Source organism: Pseudopodoces humilis, chromosome 3 (genome assembly GCF_049639895.1).
Source record: "Pseudopodoces humilis isolate 2021_Gansu_Grassland_sample_001 chromosome 3, ASM4963989v1, whole genome shotgun sequence".
Classification (NCBI taxonomy): domain Eukaryota; kingdom Metazoa; phylum Chordata; class Aves; order Passeriformes; family Paridae; genus Pseudopodoces; species Pseudopodoces humilis.
Window position 1 is genome coordinate 100291461 of NC_142202.1, and position 17577 is coordinate 100309037.

At 37.5% G+C, this 17577-nt stretch overlaps 1 protein-coding gene across 1 annotated transcript in view; it reads left to right on the forward strand.

Annotated features, from left to right (window-relative positions):
• GREB1 (growth regulating estrogen receptor binding 1) overlaps positions 1 to 16405 on the forward strand; it is an 84874-nt gene extending 68469 nt beyond the window's left edge. Inside the window, exons 23-33 of the mRNA XM_005521854.3 lie at positions 2076 to 2178; positions 2973 to 3131; positions 4841 to 4983; positions 5733 to 5894; positions 7696 to 7900; positions 8731 to 8905; positions 9828 to 10046; positions 10945 to 11080; positions 11616 to 11816; positions 12835 to 12973; positions 14684 to 16405. Coding sequence (XP_005521911.2) covers positions 2076 to 2178; positions 2973 to 3131; positions 4841 to 4983; positions 5733 to 5894; positions 7696 to 7900; positions 8731 to 8905; positions 9828 to 10046; positions 10945 to 11080; positions 11616 to 11816; positions 12835 to 12973; positions 14684 to 14847 — 1806 coding nt within the window. The 3' untranslated portion in view covers positions 14848 to 16405. The remainder of the gene's footprint in view (positions 1 to 2075; positions 2179 to 2972; positions 3132 to 4840; positions 4984 to 5732; positions 5895 to 7695; positions 7901 to 8730; positions 8906 to 9827; positions 10047 to 10944; positions 11081 to 11615; positions 11817 to 12834; positions 12974 to 14683) is intronic.
• Positions 16406 to 17577: the final 1172 nt, after the last annotated feature.

The following is a 17577-nucleotide window of genomic DNA, read 5'->3' on the forward strand; positions in this document are numbered from 1 at the left end:
ATATCTAGCAGTTAATAAAACTCACAGTACTGAATTGGAAATTTTAATGTGACAGATAATGAGATTGGGTAAGGTCTGATGCATGAAATAGCCTAAGTGGATGCATTACAGTTTAGTCCTGTAGCACTTGTCATCCTGTGGTTTCCAGCGTTTTTGACTCATGATCCTGGAGCTTTGTGTACACTTGAGCTCGGTGACTGATGCTTTTCATCTCAGCATCTTGTAGCAGTAGCTTCGTCACTCCCACACACATTGTGAAAAGCCATTGGCAAAGACTGGACACACAAGGAAATAAAAATACACACATTTGATAGAATAAAATTTTAATGCCTATCAAAAAGAAAAAGTAAGGTTTTCAGCCTGTTGTGCTGTTGACAATTCTAAGTATATACTTCAAACAGATGAAGAATTAATTTTTATATAGATATCTAATATCAAGGAGACAGGTGTACTTTTGATAAATGATCTCGTTTGAAGTTAGGAAACTGTTAATCTGTTAGGCTACCCTGTGTTTAATGAAAAGATGATCAGAGGTACTTTAAAAGAGTATGTTCATAAGAGAATAAAAATATAAGCTCAGACATGAGGAAAACAAGTGGAAGTATTTTCTTTGTTTGCCTCAGATGTGGGAAAATAAGATAGTTTTGTTTTAGCTCCTCAATCAGTAGCCATTGCAGCCTTATCCCTGGGTCAGAGGAAAAAGTCTCATTAGTTTCAATGGATTTTACATAAAAAACAAAACTGGGAGTTAGAAACATCTGGTCCATGGGCTGACTATAGTCCATGCTGTCATTTCCTCTGTTCAAAGTCACTTTTTTTCTGTGTTCTTCCAGGATGACAGAGAGTTGTGTGCTGACATTTGATTCTCAACAGGGACAATGAGACCCTTATCTACCCTTTGCAAGCAACTGTTCAAACTGCAGTCTGATATGAAAAACAGATAATGAGCTTTGACCAAAACAAATGTCTGATCTCTTGCTTCGAATTTAAAGCTTCCCTTCTTCAAGTGTTGAGAGAAAATGATTTTTTTTTCTTGTCAGAGATGAAAAATAGTAACTTAATATTCTGTTTACCAATTCCAACACCCTATGCTTCTGACATGTCCTAGCAGTAATGGAAGTGAAACTGGGTTTTCAATTCAGTAGTAATACAGACCTAATTCAAAATGTGATGCCACTCTGTGAAATCAAACAATTGCTGTCCAGTGTGTTGTAAATGATCTACATGATAACTTCCTTGTACAGCCCACACACACACAATCATGGTTTTCAAAGCTGCCTGCTTAGACATGGCCTTGTTTACCTGATGTTATCACCAGCAAACTACATGTGAAGGACACAAGAACCCACTGAGTAAATCATTGGCTCTGGCTTATTCTTTCCAGCAATACTCTTGATGTAGTGAAGTGAAAATTTATACAGTGTGTTGATGGGGTAAAAAAGAAAGGAGAAAGTTATATTCTTAAGAAAATTTTAAAATAGGCTTTTAAAAGGTAATTTTAAAAGATTGGAAGGGAAATAATGTATTTTCAGCATGAGGTGGAACAGGACATTGTGCACATACCATGTCCTTCAGCAATGGTAGTGGCCAGCACAAGCTCTCTCAGGGATGTGTTGCCACTTCTACTCCTCAGGACAGTCACTGTACTTCAGTAACAGGCAGTGTACCAGTAAATCATGTGGAAATGAAAGGGTTGGCATAATTCTTTAGCTGTCTTGTAATTCGAGGTTTATTGGTACATTTTATGAGCTTTGTTCATTGTTCATTGTTCATTTTAAATGTTCATTGCCTATGTAGAACCGATAGCATCAGGAGAGAATATTCTTGTGTGGGGGCTCATAACTAGAACTGTGATATAAAATGTGTTTTCCAGCTAGAATCCTGCATAGAAAGAATATAATTGTTCAACATTAAGCTTTTCAACTGTGCCAAGGAATATACAAATAACAAGGGTATCCAAACACTGGGTATTAGTATTCAGTTTCACCATAGCTACAATTTCCAAATATGTGGAAAATTAACATAGTGAAAAGCAAAAGTTTACTTTTTTTTTTTTCTAATTTATATGTTTACAGATAGGGAAAACAGGTGCCTATCTGCAGTTCCTCAGTATTTTGTCCCGAATGCTGATTAGACTGACAGAAGTGGATGTTTATGATGAGGAAGAAATCAACATTAGTAAGTTTCTGATATAGAAATATTCTGGAGACAATAGAAGATTGTTATGCTAAATTGAAATAGAGTTGTCTGTATATTATAGGATTATTCTATCCTAGTCACTTTTGCAATGACTTTATTTTATTTATTTATTTATTTATTTAAATAATTTACAATATTTAAATACTGTATGAAAATTTTTCTGTGATCTTTCATTGATACTTCTGAATATTTTATTATTTTATTCTTCATTTAGAATTTATTCATATGCTCTGTAAGCAAAGAACATTCCTCTATTTTTTGATAAAGGGAAAGGGATCAACAGCATTTATGTATATTAAATGATATCCAGACATTGGTTTGCAGTGTAGAATTGGAATGAACTTTTGTGGTAAAACGTATAAAAGGAATCATTGAAATTTTGGCAGATTTATACCATGAGGAGCAATATCATATTTTCTCATTACTCAAGACTACCTGAGGGAAGGAAGTTTCTGCTCTCTAATATCTAATTTTAGTCCAGACTTGCTTTATTTAGAGTGTATTACTCTGTGTTTCCAGATGTATTTCTGTAGGTCAGTCAGGACATGAAGGTAATTTTTAAAAGGCGACATGAAGATAATTATTAAAAGGTTGAGTTGTGTTGAGGTGCAAGGTACATTTGTGCAAAGTTTTACCTCTTGGTGCATAATGATATTGTGTCATCAGACTAATGAAAGAAAAAATGAAGCAGGAATAATAGGTACAGCAAAACCACCTATAGCAATATAAAGAGCTTTAAAATTTCTGAATTCTTATTTTTGATAATACCATAGACATAAAAGAAGAATCTGATCAATACTACCACCAGCCTGGAGATATTTGGCCAGATTTGGAGACATTTAGGAAGATGCCTTTTGACTACACCATCCATGATCCAAAGTATGAAGATGCAAGTCTGATTTGTTCAAAGCTTCAGACTATAAACAGTGAAGGTTAGCATTTTTAAAATCCTGATTGGTATACATATATATGTATTTATTTGCTTTTAATGTGAGAATCCTGTTAAACTTTTAAGCAGAGTTAAAATACCAGAATTTGTTTTATTAAGTAATAAGAAAAAAGGTTTCAAGTTTTCCAGATGAAGTACTAGAATATGACCCTTATAAATTACTTATGGGATATTATATAGACAGTCTTTCATTATAAAAGCTCTAATTCCATAATAAGTTTGTGTATTTGAGTGATTTTACAAAGTAGCTTTGTTCTGCTCTGTAGCAATGCAATAATTTATGTGCATAAAGTTAGTTTTGTACTTAAAAGTATCTATATGTTTATTTTTTAGGTTTTAGGTTAGGTTTGGAAAGCATGAGGTGAACATGCCCAGATCTGTATTGCTGGAGTATTGATGTGTGAATTAGTCCTCTGAATTAGCCAGCTGGACACACATAAGCCCATGGGACTGGGTAGCAGGGAGGAAACACTGCCATTCAGAAAGGCCTTGGCAGGCTGGAGAAGTGGAACCTCAGGAACAGGACCCTGTTGAACAGTTCACCAAACGTGCCCCTTGCACTTGGGACAGAATAATTTTAGTCAGCTGTACAAGTTTGGGGCCAGCTCTGTAGACAGCAGCTTTGATCAAGGTGACTTGATGGTCGTGGTTGGCAATAATGTGAACATGAGCCACCAGTTCTCCACTGGGTTAATGGCTTACTAATAATCTAACAACAGCTCAGGAGAAGTGATTATGCTTCCGTGATGGTGAGTCTAAGGCCACATCTGGGTATTCTGTTAAGTTTTTGCTTCCCATTATGACAAAGAGAAGTTGACATAGAGAAGTGAGGCTAGTGAGCAGCCACCAAGACGTGAAGAAAATTGGAGTGAATTTTGTTTGTTTCATCTGGGGAGGTCTGGCAGGTGCATCTGGATGCTGTCTTCAACTTCCTGATAGGAATTATAGACACAAACTATTACAGATACACAGCATAATGACAAGAGACAACAGACACAAGTAGCAATATAGAAGTTACAATTAGATTGTATGAAAAATATTTGCAGAGTAAAAATGGCCAAATCATGGAGCAGGTTGCCCAGAGAGATCATGAAAACTCCACTCCTGGTGATTTTTAAAACTTAACTTGACAAGGAACAGCTTTGAGCAACCCAATTTGATGCTGAAAATCTGAATGTAAGATTGGATAACAAAGACCTTTTCAGCAGAAAATGCACCTCATTTTCCCTCAGACTCTCACAAAGGGGATCCTTTGAAAAATATGGATATACACTAAGGAGCAACATCACTAAACTGCCAGATTCATTTCACATAATCTACTGTGATGTCTGTCACAGAATGGCAAATGGTATAAGGCTCTTTTTTACTATTTATTGTTTTTGTAAGCATTCTACCAATAATAGCAACAATGAAAATTTTAATAAGTCATTGCTTACTTCTCAGCCTTATGTGAAATCTGTACTGAATTATCATAATCATAAATTTGTAGATAATTCCTTTTAGTTCTCTTTGCTGTACATAGCAATTTATAAAACATACTGTACTTAGAATTAATTCATAGTTTGTTTTGTAGGTGTTTTATGTTGCCATTTTTCCTGGAAACTGATTTCAGTGACAGAAACAGTCTGTCACAAGAGAATACATTCTAGCCCTGAATATATGTTACATTTAACTTGTTTCTTTTCTTAATAGACAGATCAGTGAGCAGGAGACAGGAAGATATGTACACCTGCCGTCAAACAACTAGGATGAGATTGTCCAAGTATGCAGCATATAACACCTACCATCACTGTGAACAGTGTCATCAGTATATGGGTTTCAATCCCAGGTACCAGGTAAAGATTTCTGGACGTTACTCTGCAGATCAGACACTGGAGCACACACAACCCAAACACAGTTTGTGTGCATTCACAGTATTTTTATTGGCTTAGAAGTTGTCTGTGTGTACGCACACAGCTGATTTACAGATTTTGTTATTTCTTGAGGATTGCCTGCCTTGACCAGGCTGCTGTTCGGGGAGATCAGGGGACCTTGTCTCATTTACACTAGTTTATTCAGTGCTGTGATCTGCATGTGTACTACCAGTTAAAACTACTTTCCCAGTAAGCTTTCCATTGGGCTTTGCTCAAGTGGAAGAGTTTGTGCCTGAGTAACTGCAGCAGGTGCTACTTCTGATACAGAAGTAGTCCAGCACAGAGTAGTCTATGTGTGGTATACAACTTGCTTTTTTACTCAGAATAACCCTCTAATTTCTTGCCTATTATAAAGTGAGGAAGAATGTGTCAGCAATGCAAATACTGGTTTTTATGTGCCAGTACTTCTGAAAGCCAGGAGGGCCCTGTAAGTATTGGTACCATCTGCAAGACAAAGCTGAAACAACGGTTACAAAAGAGGGATCATTTTAATGTGTATTTTTTTTAGTGTAAGCTCTAGCCTAGGGAATATTGCTTAACACTTATGAATAATGAATTTAAATATAATGCCATACAGTAATATGTTTAGCAATATTGTAAATATATATAAACTACACTGAGACCTTGTGGTTTGACTTTAACTGAAATTATCATATTTTTTCCATTCTTAGATTTATGAGTCCACTCTGCATGCATTTGCATTTTCCTATTCTATGCTGGGAGAAGAGATACAGCTGCATTTTATCATTCCAAAATCAAAGGAGCATCATTTTGTCTTTAGCCAACCAGGAAGACAATTGGAAAGTATGAGGCTACCACTAGTGACAGATAAGGTAGATGGATATTTTTATTTATATTTATGGCCATATATGGGAGAGAGACACCACCATTTTCAAAATTTGTTGAATTAGTATTTTCTACAGTACTATTCCTGCTGTCAAGAGACAATGAAATGCTAAGCTTGTATTTTCTCCCAGAAAGGGATAAGTGAAAAAAAATTGTTGAGACACAAATGAGTTCTATCTTTTGCTCATAGTCAAGGCTGATTCTTTGGTATAAACGGTCCTATCTGTGACAAAAGGTCTTCGGTTATGGGTTTAAGATGTTAAAGTAAGAATAGTTTCTGCTAAGAAACTCAAAGATATTATTTCATTTATCATACCAATAGTAAGACGAAGCATTTTTTTTTCTGTAGAGAAAAGCAGTAGAATATCCTGGTTTATTCTGCATAAATGCTCCATTACTTTCATATAAAAATAACACTTTCAAAGAATCTCAGTCATAGCTTCAAGACTGTATAAAAAATCACATATCATGCTTGTAGAAAAAACTTGGTAAGGTCATCTATTTGACAGGCTCTGCAAACTCTGACCACAGAATAACAGAGTAAGCTGAGTTGGAAGGGACCCACAAGGATCATCAAGTCCAACACCTGGCCCTGCACAGCGCTGTCCCCAGGAGTCACATCCTGTGCCTGAGAGCTTTGTCCAAAAGCTCCATGAGCTCTGTCAGGCTGGTGCTGTGACCACTGCCCTGGGAAGCCTGTTCAGTGCCCAGCCACCCCCTGGGGGAAGAAGCATTTTCTAATATTCAACCTAAACCTCCCCTGACTCAGCTTTAGGCCATTCCCTCAGGTCCTGTCACTGTCACCACAGAGCAGAGATCAGTGCCTGCCCCTCCTCTTCCCCTCACAGGAAACTGTAACTGCAGTGAAGTCCCCCCTCAGTCTCCTCCAGGCTGAACAGACCAAGTGACCTCAGCCACTTCTCACACGTCTTCCCCTCAAGACCCTTCACCATCTTTGTGTCCTCCTTTGTACCCTCTCTAATAGTCTAATATCTTTCTTATATTGTGATGCTCAAAACTGCACACGATATTCAAGGTGAGGCCACACCAGTGCAGAGATGTTGACCTTTACAGAGATTCCTTACACCCGTTTCTAAAGTGAAGCTGTGCCTTGCTCAGGCCACACTGCTTGGAGTATTGAAGCAATTTGTGGAACATCAGAAAGCAGTAGCACTTCTATCCTGGAGAAAATAAGCTGTTTCAAATAAACAGTAATGAATCAATATCACCCTCCAGTTCAAGTTTTAAATAGAAGAACCTAGACAGCACCACAACTGCAATGTATGAACGACATCTCCTGCTCTCCCTCACCCAGTAAACTTGTGCTTGGCTACATGGTCAGAACTGTGCACTGGGTCCATGTGGAATCTTTTCTTGCTTCTGCCGCTGACCTGGTTTGAGGCTTTGACATTTAAAGACTATTCTCTCTTTGCTTCTTTTTCTATTCTGCTGCTCCAGTCAGAAGAGTTGTACTGTAGATTCAGAGTAAGGTGTTTCTAACTGTTCTGTATCATATGAACCTAAATCTTCTTCCAGATCTAGCAAAAAGGTACCTCTGCACTTGGCAGGTAAAGGTTAGCAGTCCTGTCCATTCATCAGTCAAACAAGATAAATGATAGGGTTTTCTTTTTTCCAATTCTTATAAAAGTTGTTTATTTTCCTATCAAGGAAGTTTAAAATATGTCAGTTTGTCTCATGTTAGTGGATCTGATTTATTCACCTGAAGAATCTATTTCTCCTTTTTCTCTCTGGATTAATACAGAAGCTCACACTTCTTTTTACCTACAGAGTGAAGATTACATAAAAAGCCCCACTTTTACTCCCACCACTGGTCGTCATGAACATGGACTTTTCAATTTATATCATGCAATGGATGGAGCCAGTCATTTGCATGTTTTAGTCGTCAAGGAGTATGAAATGGCCATATATAAGAAGTATTGGCCCAACCACATCATGCTTGTTCTTCCAAGCATTTTCAACAGTGCAGGAGTGGGTAAGTGTAACAGAAAGTTCTAAAAAATGTGGACACACAACTTGGGTCCTTGAGGTGTTGTTACTCAACAGTGAAATGTAGGCACACACCTTGCAGCTAGGATGTCTGATCTGGTGATCTGGATTCCCTCTAAGGACAATGTATCACAGATGAAAATACACTTCTCTTAAGCAGGACACCTAAAGCAAGCTCAATGAATTGCACCCTAGAAATACTTTACTCTTCTATTGTCTTTGAAAGAAGCTGAGGGTGTTAAAACTCAGATGGAGTTACCGACTGTTTCCTTGTAGAAATAAGTTGTATACTATAGCATGAGCAGTGGTACTCTGGTTGGGTACATTCCTTAGGTAGGTTCTACTCATATAAAATCTGTGAAATATTCACAGGTATTCAGTTCCTTTGTTTTTCCTTTGCTTATGCTGCTGGAGCAACTTATATACAGCAGTAGTGACAAACATTCAAAGTAGATCATCAGGGACAATTTCTAATGTCATTCAGCTGTTCAGTCAACATCTCTAAGTCTTTGCAGTAAGAGATGCTAACAGACAACTACTGTCAGGTTAAAAGAAGTAGTCACTAAATCTTTAAGACACTAGCAAACCTTTACCACAGATGTCAAGCCTCATTTTTCATCCTTCCCAATGTGGTTCTTTAAGTCACTTCCTTGGCAAGTGACAAAGCAAGTTGGTTCTGGGTGGTGGTGGGATGTAAATCTTCAGCGTGATTTATACCTGTGTCTGCAGAATTATTCACTTCAAAAAGCTTCTGAGTTAAAAGAAAACAATTTCTGCCCCTATTTTTAATCTGGTGGTTTATGCCAATTTTTTCAGGCGCTGCACACTTCCTGATAAAAGAGTTGTCTTATCATAACCTGGAGCTTGAGCGGAATCGTCAGGAAGAGCTGGGGATAAAACCCCAGGATATTTGGCCTTTCATTGTCATTTCAGATGACTCCTGTGTTATGTGGAATGCAGTAGAAGTTGATTGTTCAGGAGACAGGAAAAGGTAAATAATGTAATATATGCTTTTTCATCTGATCTCCTTTAACTTTTCTCTGCATGTAATTTTGAAATCATGTTTGCTACACTACAATTTCTACCCTGTACAAGCAGAGAATTATATTTGCTCAAGTTGAGTACTTTCCTAGGTATCTGTCTTTGCACAGCACATAGTGTAGGGCCTGTTTTTCATTCCTGTCTCCTGAGGATTTATGTGCCCTGCAGCCATCCCTGTTCAAGCTAAAGTTACTTGGACTGCAGATTTCAGACTCTGTAAGCACTCCCTGAATACACTGGACAACATGGACACTCAAATGTTCATTTTTCACCAGATTTTTCTAGGGAAGCTAAATGACAGTTCTGTGCAAGTTGTGCAACTGATTTCCTTTGGCTCTTTTGTCAGTCCCAGCCTGTGTGTCTCCTTTATGAGTTTCCCAAATCCCTGAACTAGTATTTTTGTTTTCATTACTTTAGAATATTGTTTGTGCTAGATAGTTTTACCTATTCCATGAATATGGCTATGCAGAATTTACAGCAAACTTTCAGAGAGATTGAAACTCAATGGGAACTGAGATTTATGGACTCCAGAAGTGGGCTAGAAGGGTCTTAATACTTTGTGCTTAAGCTATGGCACATGTCAGCAACACTCCAAGATTCATTGGAATTCTTATTATCTAGGTAACTTTGAAAGTTTACATATCTGAGTGAATATTTTAAGATATATAGACTAAGTTTCAGATCCCCACCACATAAGCACCAGTTAATTTTAACTAGAATGAGAGACAAAAAAATACAGTAAAGACAACACTGAAGTTATCTACCTGAAAGTCATAACAACTTCCTGCTGTTGAAAATTGCTCTTCAGCTGAAAGAGATTCTCTATGTTCTCTATATATTTTAAAATTTACACATTTTCATAATTATTGCAGTGACTATACATGGACTGAAAGGAATGTTTCCCTGAAGCAAATTCTGCAACATATTGAAGCAACTCCCAATGTCACTCATTATGCCCTTATTGGGATGAGGAAATGGTCCAGTAAAACAAACAGTGCTGAGATCAAGGAACCATTCTCCTGCTGCCATGTGCATGACTTCATTATGCTGAATGTGGATCTGACACAGAATGTACAGTACAATCAGAACAGGTAAGTGAATCAGTAGCACTTTCAGCAGAGGAAATTAAACAAATAAAGGAAGGTTTACAAAAGGCCTTGTTTTTTTTAGTGAGGTTGTGAATGGCATGCAGACAGATTTTGTTTGCTTAATGGTGATTCAAATCCTTCCCAAGCTGCCAGAAGTTGGAAAAAGACATTAATTTCTATAGTTCCAAAATAAAACAGTGATAACTGAGTGACAGGGTAGACACAGTCAGCAGTATGCTCTGCACTACTGGTCTGCTCCAGGTGGCCTTTGGTAAATACTGTACTTCCCTTCTTATCTGCCTAACTGTTCTCACTTCCAAAGGAAACAGGGATGTATGAATGAATGGTGCACAGCCAAATCTCAAATTCTGATATATAAATATCTGGGCTTTTTAGCCTGAGTAGCACAACACTGCAACATTAGTTCTGTAGAGGAACATGGAAAAAACTGTTAGATATTCATATTCTGAGGGGAAAATGAGTAGTCAAATACTTCTGTGCATTTGATAAATCAAATATAGGAAGTCAAAGGAATTAATTTCCTTGACCATATTTAGGGTTGTAATGTACGTAGCAATTTCTTATGACACTGTTATTGTAGTAGAAGGCAAAGAAAATATTCTAACTCCTGGGTATTTTCCTTAGAAATTTACTGTCTTTCCACTTTATGCTTTCGATCCTTTCCCTCCCTAAGTGCTTTCCTCCCTCATTCTGGTCTTCTCAAACTGAGTCTTTCTAATTTACTTTTAGAAAGCTGAAGCCCCTTTCCCTGACTGATAGGCACTGGTCAGTATGTTTGATACCTGTTTCTGTGGTGCTGATCAAAGGCTCTGACTGCTTGTATCTGTCAGTGTGTGATGAGAAATGTTCCTCTGACCTGCTATGATTTTTTTCTTTCCAGATTTACATGTGATGATGTTGACTTCAACTTGCGTGTCCACAGTGCTGGCCTTCTCATCTGTAGGTTCAACCACTTCAATGTCATGAAAAAGCAAATTGCAGTAGGAGGACAACGATCCTTCCACATAAAGTCTAAGGTGGGAACTGAGACCTCTGTTGCACTGTTGTTAAAGTTCTGTTTTCCTTTTTTGTCGTTCTTAACCAGGAGATCTGAGGTATTTTGATGCATCATCTGTTTCCAGTAATGGGGTATGTCTGCCATGTGGGGCTTTATTTGGTTATTTATTTCTGAAATCCACAATATTCTTGCCATAAATATAACTTTCCATAATAGTTTTCCTTTAAAACTTCAAAAAATACATAAAGTGTCTCTTTGCAATCTAAGTAACCATTCACAATGTGGATTTTATCTACAGCTATAGAATTGCTCATCTTCATGTGACTTCACAGGTAGGTATACTTTGAGTTCAAAGAAGATACCTCAAAGACTGTAAACACAAATATAATTTTATGAAACTGAAACTGTTTTGGCAGCAGATATTTTTGGCTGAATAACTTTTCTTCTTATGTAAAACTTAGGTAGAGGTAGAGATATATTTTATACAATCTAGAATTCACATAAGTAAAACTTGATTAAGATTGATCTGTATGAAAAATATTTTTTCCTCACAGGTATCTGATACTCCAGTTTCAATCTCCCCTGCTCAGTACATTTGTGCACCTGACAGCAAGCACACCTTCTTGGCAGCACCTGCTCAGTTGCTCCTTGAAAAGTATCTCCAGTATCACAGCCATCGCTTCTTCCCTCTCTCACTGAAGAATTATAGCCATCCAGTGCTATCTGTGGACTGTTACCTTAACTTAGGACCACAGGTACTGAACAAAACAATCTCCAAGTAGCTCTAGAAATGTGTAGGCTCTGTTTTGGATGGGTTAGTTGCTGTACTCCTTAATAATAGGTACACATCCTTTGAAGAATGAGGTACATCTCTATAATGTTAAAATTTAATTGAATAGTCCCATAGACATTCCACCATGTTTGGATAAACAAGCTCTGTGGGAGGGCATTGTGCTGTAACTGTCCTCATCCATTGCATCCTTTCAACTCTAACCCATTCATCACATGAAATTATTTCAATTTTATTCTGGAATTGCTGCCTGAGCTGGAATATGATACAATAGGATTGAAGGAATATGGAATAGGCTTAATGGTACAGAGTCTTAGTTGCTGTGGTTCAGCTTTTCTCCCCTAAATCATGCTGATCCTTGCCAGATGAGTATATATTTCCCAGCTAAGTAGTAGAGTGGGATTTTTGAAACAGAGTCCTGTGTGGAAGATTCCCTTAATCTGAATTTATAAATCCTAAAAGAGTGCTGTAAATATTCCTATTCCTGGTAGATTTCAGGAGTAGCCATAAAAACAAGCTAGGCAAGAGGAAACTTCATAAATCCATGTATATGCACAACTCTACTGACTTGAGTAATCCTATCGTAATGTAAATGAAATATGGAATTTCTAAGGGTACTTTTCATGTTCGACTGCAGACTTATTGTATTTAGTCACATAGAAATAAAATATGTTGGGCAGGTCACAGCATTATGGTTGTGGGGAGCTATTGTTATGCAGCTTTCAAACTCTATCACATCTAAGCCTCATTATAATAATAAATAATAATAATAAATAATAATAATAATGAGTAGTAACAATACATCATTATGAATTGTACTTTATGTATATTGTCAATAAGTAGCATGATGTTTTGGAAGGAGCTATAAAGCTCACAATATTTGGAGTTGGAAAGCACGTCTGAGTTTGAATCAGGTGCAAATGCTGGAAGCTTCATATGGAAGCTTGAAAGGTGTTAATTTTTTTCCACCCTCTCCCAATCAGATTGCAGTTTGCTACGTGAGTTCTCGGCCTCATTCTCTGAATATCAGTTCCTCTGGTTTGACATTCAGTGGTCTCCTGCTGTACCTCTGTGACTCCTTTGTTGTAGCTAGCTTTTTGAAGAAGTTTCATTTTCTTAAAGGTGAGCTGCAATCATTTTATTACAAAAAACTAGGTGACATGGTCTCTGAGAATGTGGGGAAAATCTATTTTATTTCTTTAAATCTATTATATTTAAATCTATTATAAAATATATATATAAAATAAATCTATTATATAAAATCTATTCTATTTATTTAATATATATTCATATATATGTATTTACAATTGTCTTTGTATGTCCTACTCTAATACTTGATCATGCTGGCTGTGCACTGTAGTAAACTGGTATATAGCAGTGCTGTAAGTTCTGCAGATTTCTTAGAGGGAAGGAATGTGGGATCCATATCATCGTGCCTAGAGCATGTGCACAACTCCTTACTCTGTTTGAAAACTGAGTATTGAAGATTTATGCATGAAGCATTTACCTGCTGTGTTCTTGGAGCTTTTCTAAATTTTGAAAGAAATGGATGATTGACAAGCCTGTATCAAAATCTATTTTCTATTTTTAGGGATAGAAACTGGCTCATTTAAAATTTATTCCTAATACCCAGTTTCTCCATGCAAACCTTATGATGGTGTGTAGCAGTGGAGACAAATGACTTCTACTTGTGTTGTTGACAGTCACGTTGCAAACTTCTTTTGGATCCTTCTGCTGCTATTTTAGGCATTTGGCGCTCTGTGGATTTGTTTCACTCAGCTATAACTGTCACTGGGAGAAGAGCACCATGGTTAGTGCCTCTTGAAACTGGCAGAGTTTTTATAAACTGCTGTGTTCTTTGTTGCAGCTAAAACAAAGGCTACCAGTTAGTCTTGTTTTGCATAAACCAGTCAGTTTTTATATCATGTAGCACAAAGTGTTTGCTTTGGGATTTCTCCATCTCCCCTGGTTCTACTTGATTTTTTAACCCATCACATGAGAATTAAACGTCATGTGACTATGTGTCTTGTTTATTTTTATTGTATTCATAGGATTTTTTTGTCCTGGGTATTACCACTTACCTCACCATCTCTCATTTAGATTACTGAATGCTGGTGAGGTAATTATTTTCTTTTAAAGGAGGACTTTTCTCAGAAGCCAGGAAGCCATGCATGCAAGTTAAAGTGGTTATCAGCATGCCAGACAGGACACTTGCCATTGGTTACTGAAGTATGATTTTTTTTTACTTTGACATTCTGGTTTTCCTTGTGTCTGTGGCCACATAGACCAGATTCTTTCTTGCCAGCGCATGATTTTACCAATCCAAAACCCACAAAAAATTGTGATTAGTTTTGAAGCCATGTTTAGATCATTTCTGAGCAGCAAAGCATGAAGAGCTTAGTCAGCCATCACAGTGATAGCCTTGTGAGTTTTGCTGAGTGAGGGTTTCACGTGACAAAGGTAATGAATGATCAGAAGGGCTACAACAAGAATGGATGTAGGGCTTTATCTGGTTTGCTGTCAGGAACCATCATGAGCTCCTTAGACCTGCCAGTTTTACCTTTCCTACCCTAAGAATTCTGGAAAGTGCTGCTAGTCCTATTTACTAGATGATTATGAGGTACCTCAAGTTACACAGGAAGATCCTGACAAATAGGTAGCTGAAAATAGCTCTCCTCAAGTCCTACCTGAGTGCCTTAATTTTCTCCCAAGCCCATTTGTAACTCTTGATGTGAAAGGAGTGGAGTTCTCCATGCCAAAGGGTGGTGGGAGGCGGGTTATCTGAGAACAGAGGGGATACTCACCTGAGTTTCTTTTGAACTGTTTGCTTAGGTGCCACTCTGTGTGTGATCTGCCAGGATCGCAATTCTCTCCGCCAGACTGTTGTTCGGTTGGAGCTGGAAGATGAATGGCAGTTCCGTCTGCGGGATGAATTCCAGACTGCCAATGCCAAAGAGGACAGACCACTTTTCTTCCTGACTGGACGACACATTTAATTGAAAAGAGACACATTTCCTGAATGACAAAAGACACTAATTGCTACCATCCCATGAAATTACTTTTGAGATGCTCTGCTTTCTGAACAGAAACAGGACTGTTTTCTGTTGTTTATTAGAATGATATCTAATCAGACAGTTTAAGATCATATTTACAAACATTGAAGTGACTTTTCTAATTTAATGTTCTGATGGAAGTAATCCCTAATTCTTGATAGAGACACAGAGACTTACATGGTGGAAAGCATTTCATATCAGAAGAGAGGTCAATGAGTGCACTTCTTCTGTGACAAAGCAGACCACTTGAAAGTTCATAAAGAAAAGGGTTAGGAAACTTTTTGCACATTCCAGACATAGGAAATGTAAATTTAGAAGCAAATTCTGGTTTACAGTTTTATTTATCAAACAGTTGGCATAGGAGTTGGTACGATTCTATAGTATATTGCTTCTGATTGATCCAGGTAGGCTTTTCATATGAAGATTTGTAAAGTATATTTCTTTAATAACAGGAACTCAATTGAAGCTTTAATTTTTGGAATAAGTGCTACACTGGATAGTTTTACCATGCAGCACTGTTGGAGTAGAAACCTGTCTGGTTTTATGACCATAAGGGAAGGAGTTAACAAGGTAGATGGTAAAATGAGATCTGAACATTTAAACCTGAGACTGATATTAACTTGAATAACTGAAGAGATCAAATGGTGGACCTGACCTGCAAGTGATTCATTTCTAAAACAGTGATATTTTGTGACTGAACTGTAGACTGGCTATAGACTTCAAACTGAGGCAAGTGCACTCAGGAAAGCAGATAAGATGGTTCTAAAACACTCCCAATACACTTTCTGGGGATATTTTCTTGCCAAGGTGCTTCAAAGGAGTGAGAAAATGGAGATTACATTGCTGAGAAATTCAGGTGAAAATCTAAACACATGTTCTAGAACAGCACCGGGCATTGTGATATTTCATACGCTCTAAATGTTAAATCGGTGGTCACTGTCTGTCTTGGTGTTTGAAAATGCTACCTAAGTTGCAAGCTTCCCATTTGTCTTTGTAGAATCAGTGTTAATGTCACTCAGTCAAGGTGTAAGAAGGATGAGTATAGACATTGTCAGAGGATATTTAATATTTGGGCAGGCCTTTCTTGCTGGATACACCAATGGGGGGGATCATTGACTTTGTACAGATGAAAAGCCATTGGATGGCTGAGTCTGTTACAGTACTGGCCTTGAAACTCAGGCATTGGTATGACTATGCCAAAGAGCTAATTTAGGTTAATTTTCAGAGAAAATGTAAGTTCTGTAAGCTGTGAATTCTGTAAGAGACGTGGATTGCCATCTACAAAGAAACTGCTAGCAATCGGTGTTCTTCTGTATTTCATTGTCTGTGTTTCAGAGTGAGAATTCACTTTAAGTTTTGTGAAGGAAGGTGAGCATTGTCCTATGTAAATAGTATTACTGTTCAGTTTTCACCAGATGATTAGTTAATTTAAACTTTTTTTAAGGAAGTGCAACATTTATGTCTGATCCATCCTTTATAAATAAAGTTCATGCTGCATGGACATATGTCTTGGTGATGCACTGGACCAATAACTACACACACTTTTGTAGTGGGAAAAAAACAAAGGAAAAGCACTGGCTGAAAGGAATGAATATAATTAAGGAATGACCTGAATGAACTGGTCAAGAGAAAATAAAGTACTGCTTAATGGCCTACAACATAACACAACTTCAAAGGTATGAGTTTTTGCAAGAACTCAGGCTGAAAGACAGTGAGTTGAAATTTCCTTTCCTGTAACCAAATATTTAAACAACTTATACCAAGTGTCCATTAACTTTTTTCTTTGTTTTAGGTCTGGGATTTGCTTTGTTAGTTTTTAGATACTCATTATCTTCAAGAAACTAAAAAAAGGACTAAACCACAAAACAATAAAAAAATAAAATAAATCACATCCTTTCTTAACTTTCTCTTTTGCCACAAAGGTTCCAAAACTTTAACAAAATACAGCTGATAGTCACCTGCAGCCATCATACTCCTGAGTGTTTTTTCATGCTAACCTTTTTCTCCATGAGTTACCTACACACAGTATCCTGTATACAGGATGGGAGTCCCAGGGCCTGGCCTCAGCAGAGCTGTGTCTATTGTGTGACCAAGTACAATCATTCTCCATCATGGACTATATTTATTTATGAGCAATTGTGTGTGATAAAAGTTGCATGCACTCCCCATTGTCTTGGAGAGCACATCCTGTAATAAGACCAGATATACCCTTACTCTGACAAAAATGCAGGTACTTCCTGCCATGCTGTGGGAGCATCTATGCACCCACATCGTAGGAAAACATGGCATTTTGCTCACAGGAGGTCAAAGAATGATGGTGGAATACTCAGGGAGAGACAGCCTCCAGAGCTCCATCCAAAAGTTTCTTCATCCCTGACCTAGTTTACAAGCTAAGCCCCCCTAAAGTGTAAGCTTTCATGGAGAGGGCAATGTAGGTTTTGTGTCCAACTGGAACTCTGAGACGATAAATACAGATAAATAACAATGATAAATTACAGCTAAAATAAATTTAAAGATAAATCTATTTGGGTGGGACTGGAATCCTGTGCTGCAACCCTTGGTGCTATAGTTCTTTATCATATGTGCATGTGTAGGGCTAGGAACCCAGGTCCCACCTCCATACTTCTCTTGTCTTTCTTTTGTGAGAAGGAATCACTGGCTTTCAGTCCCAGT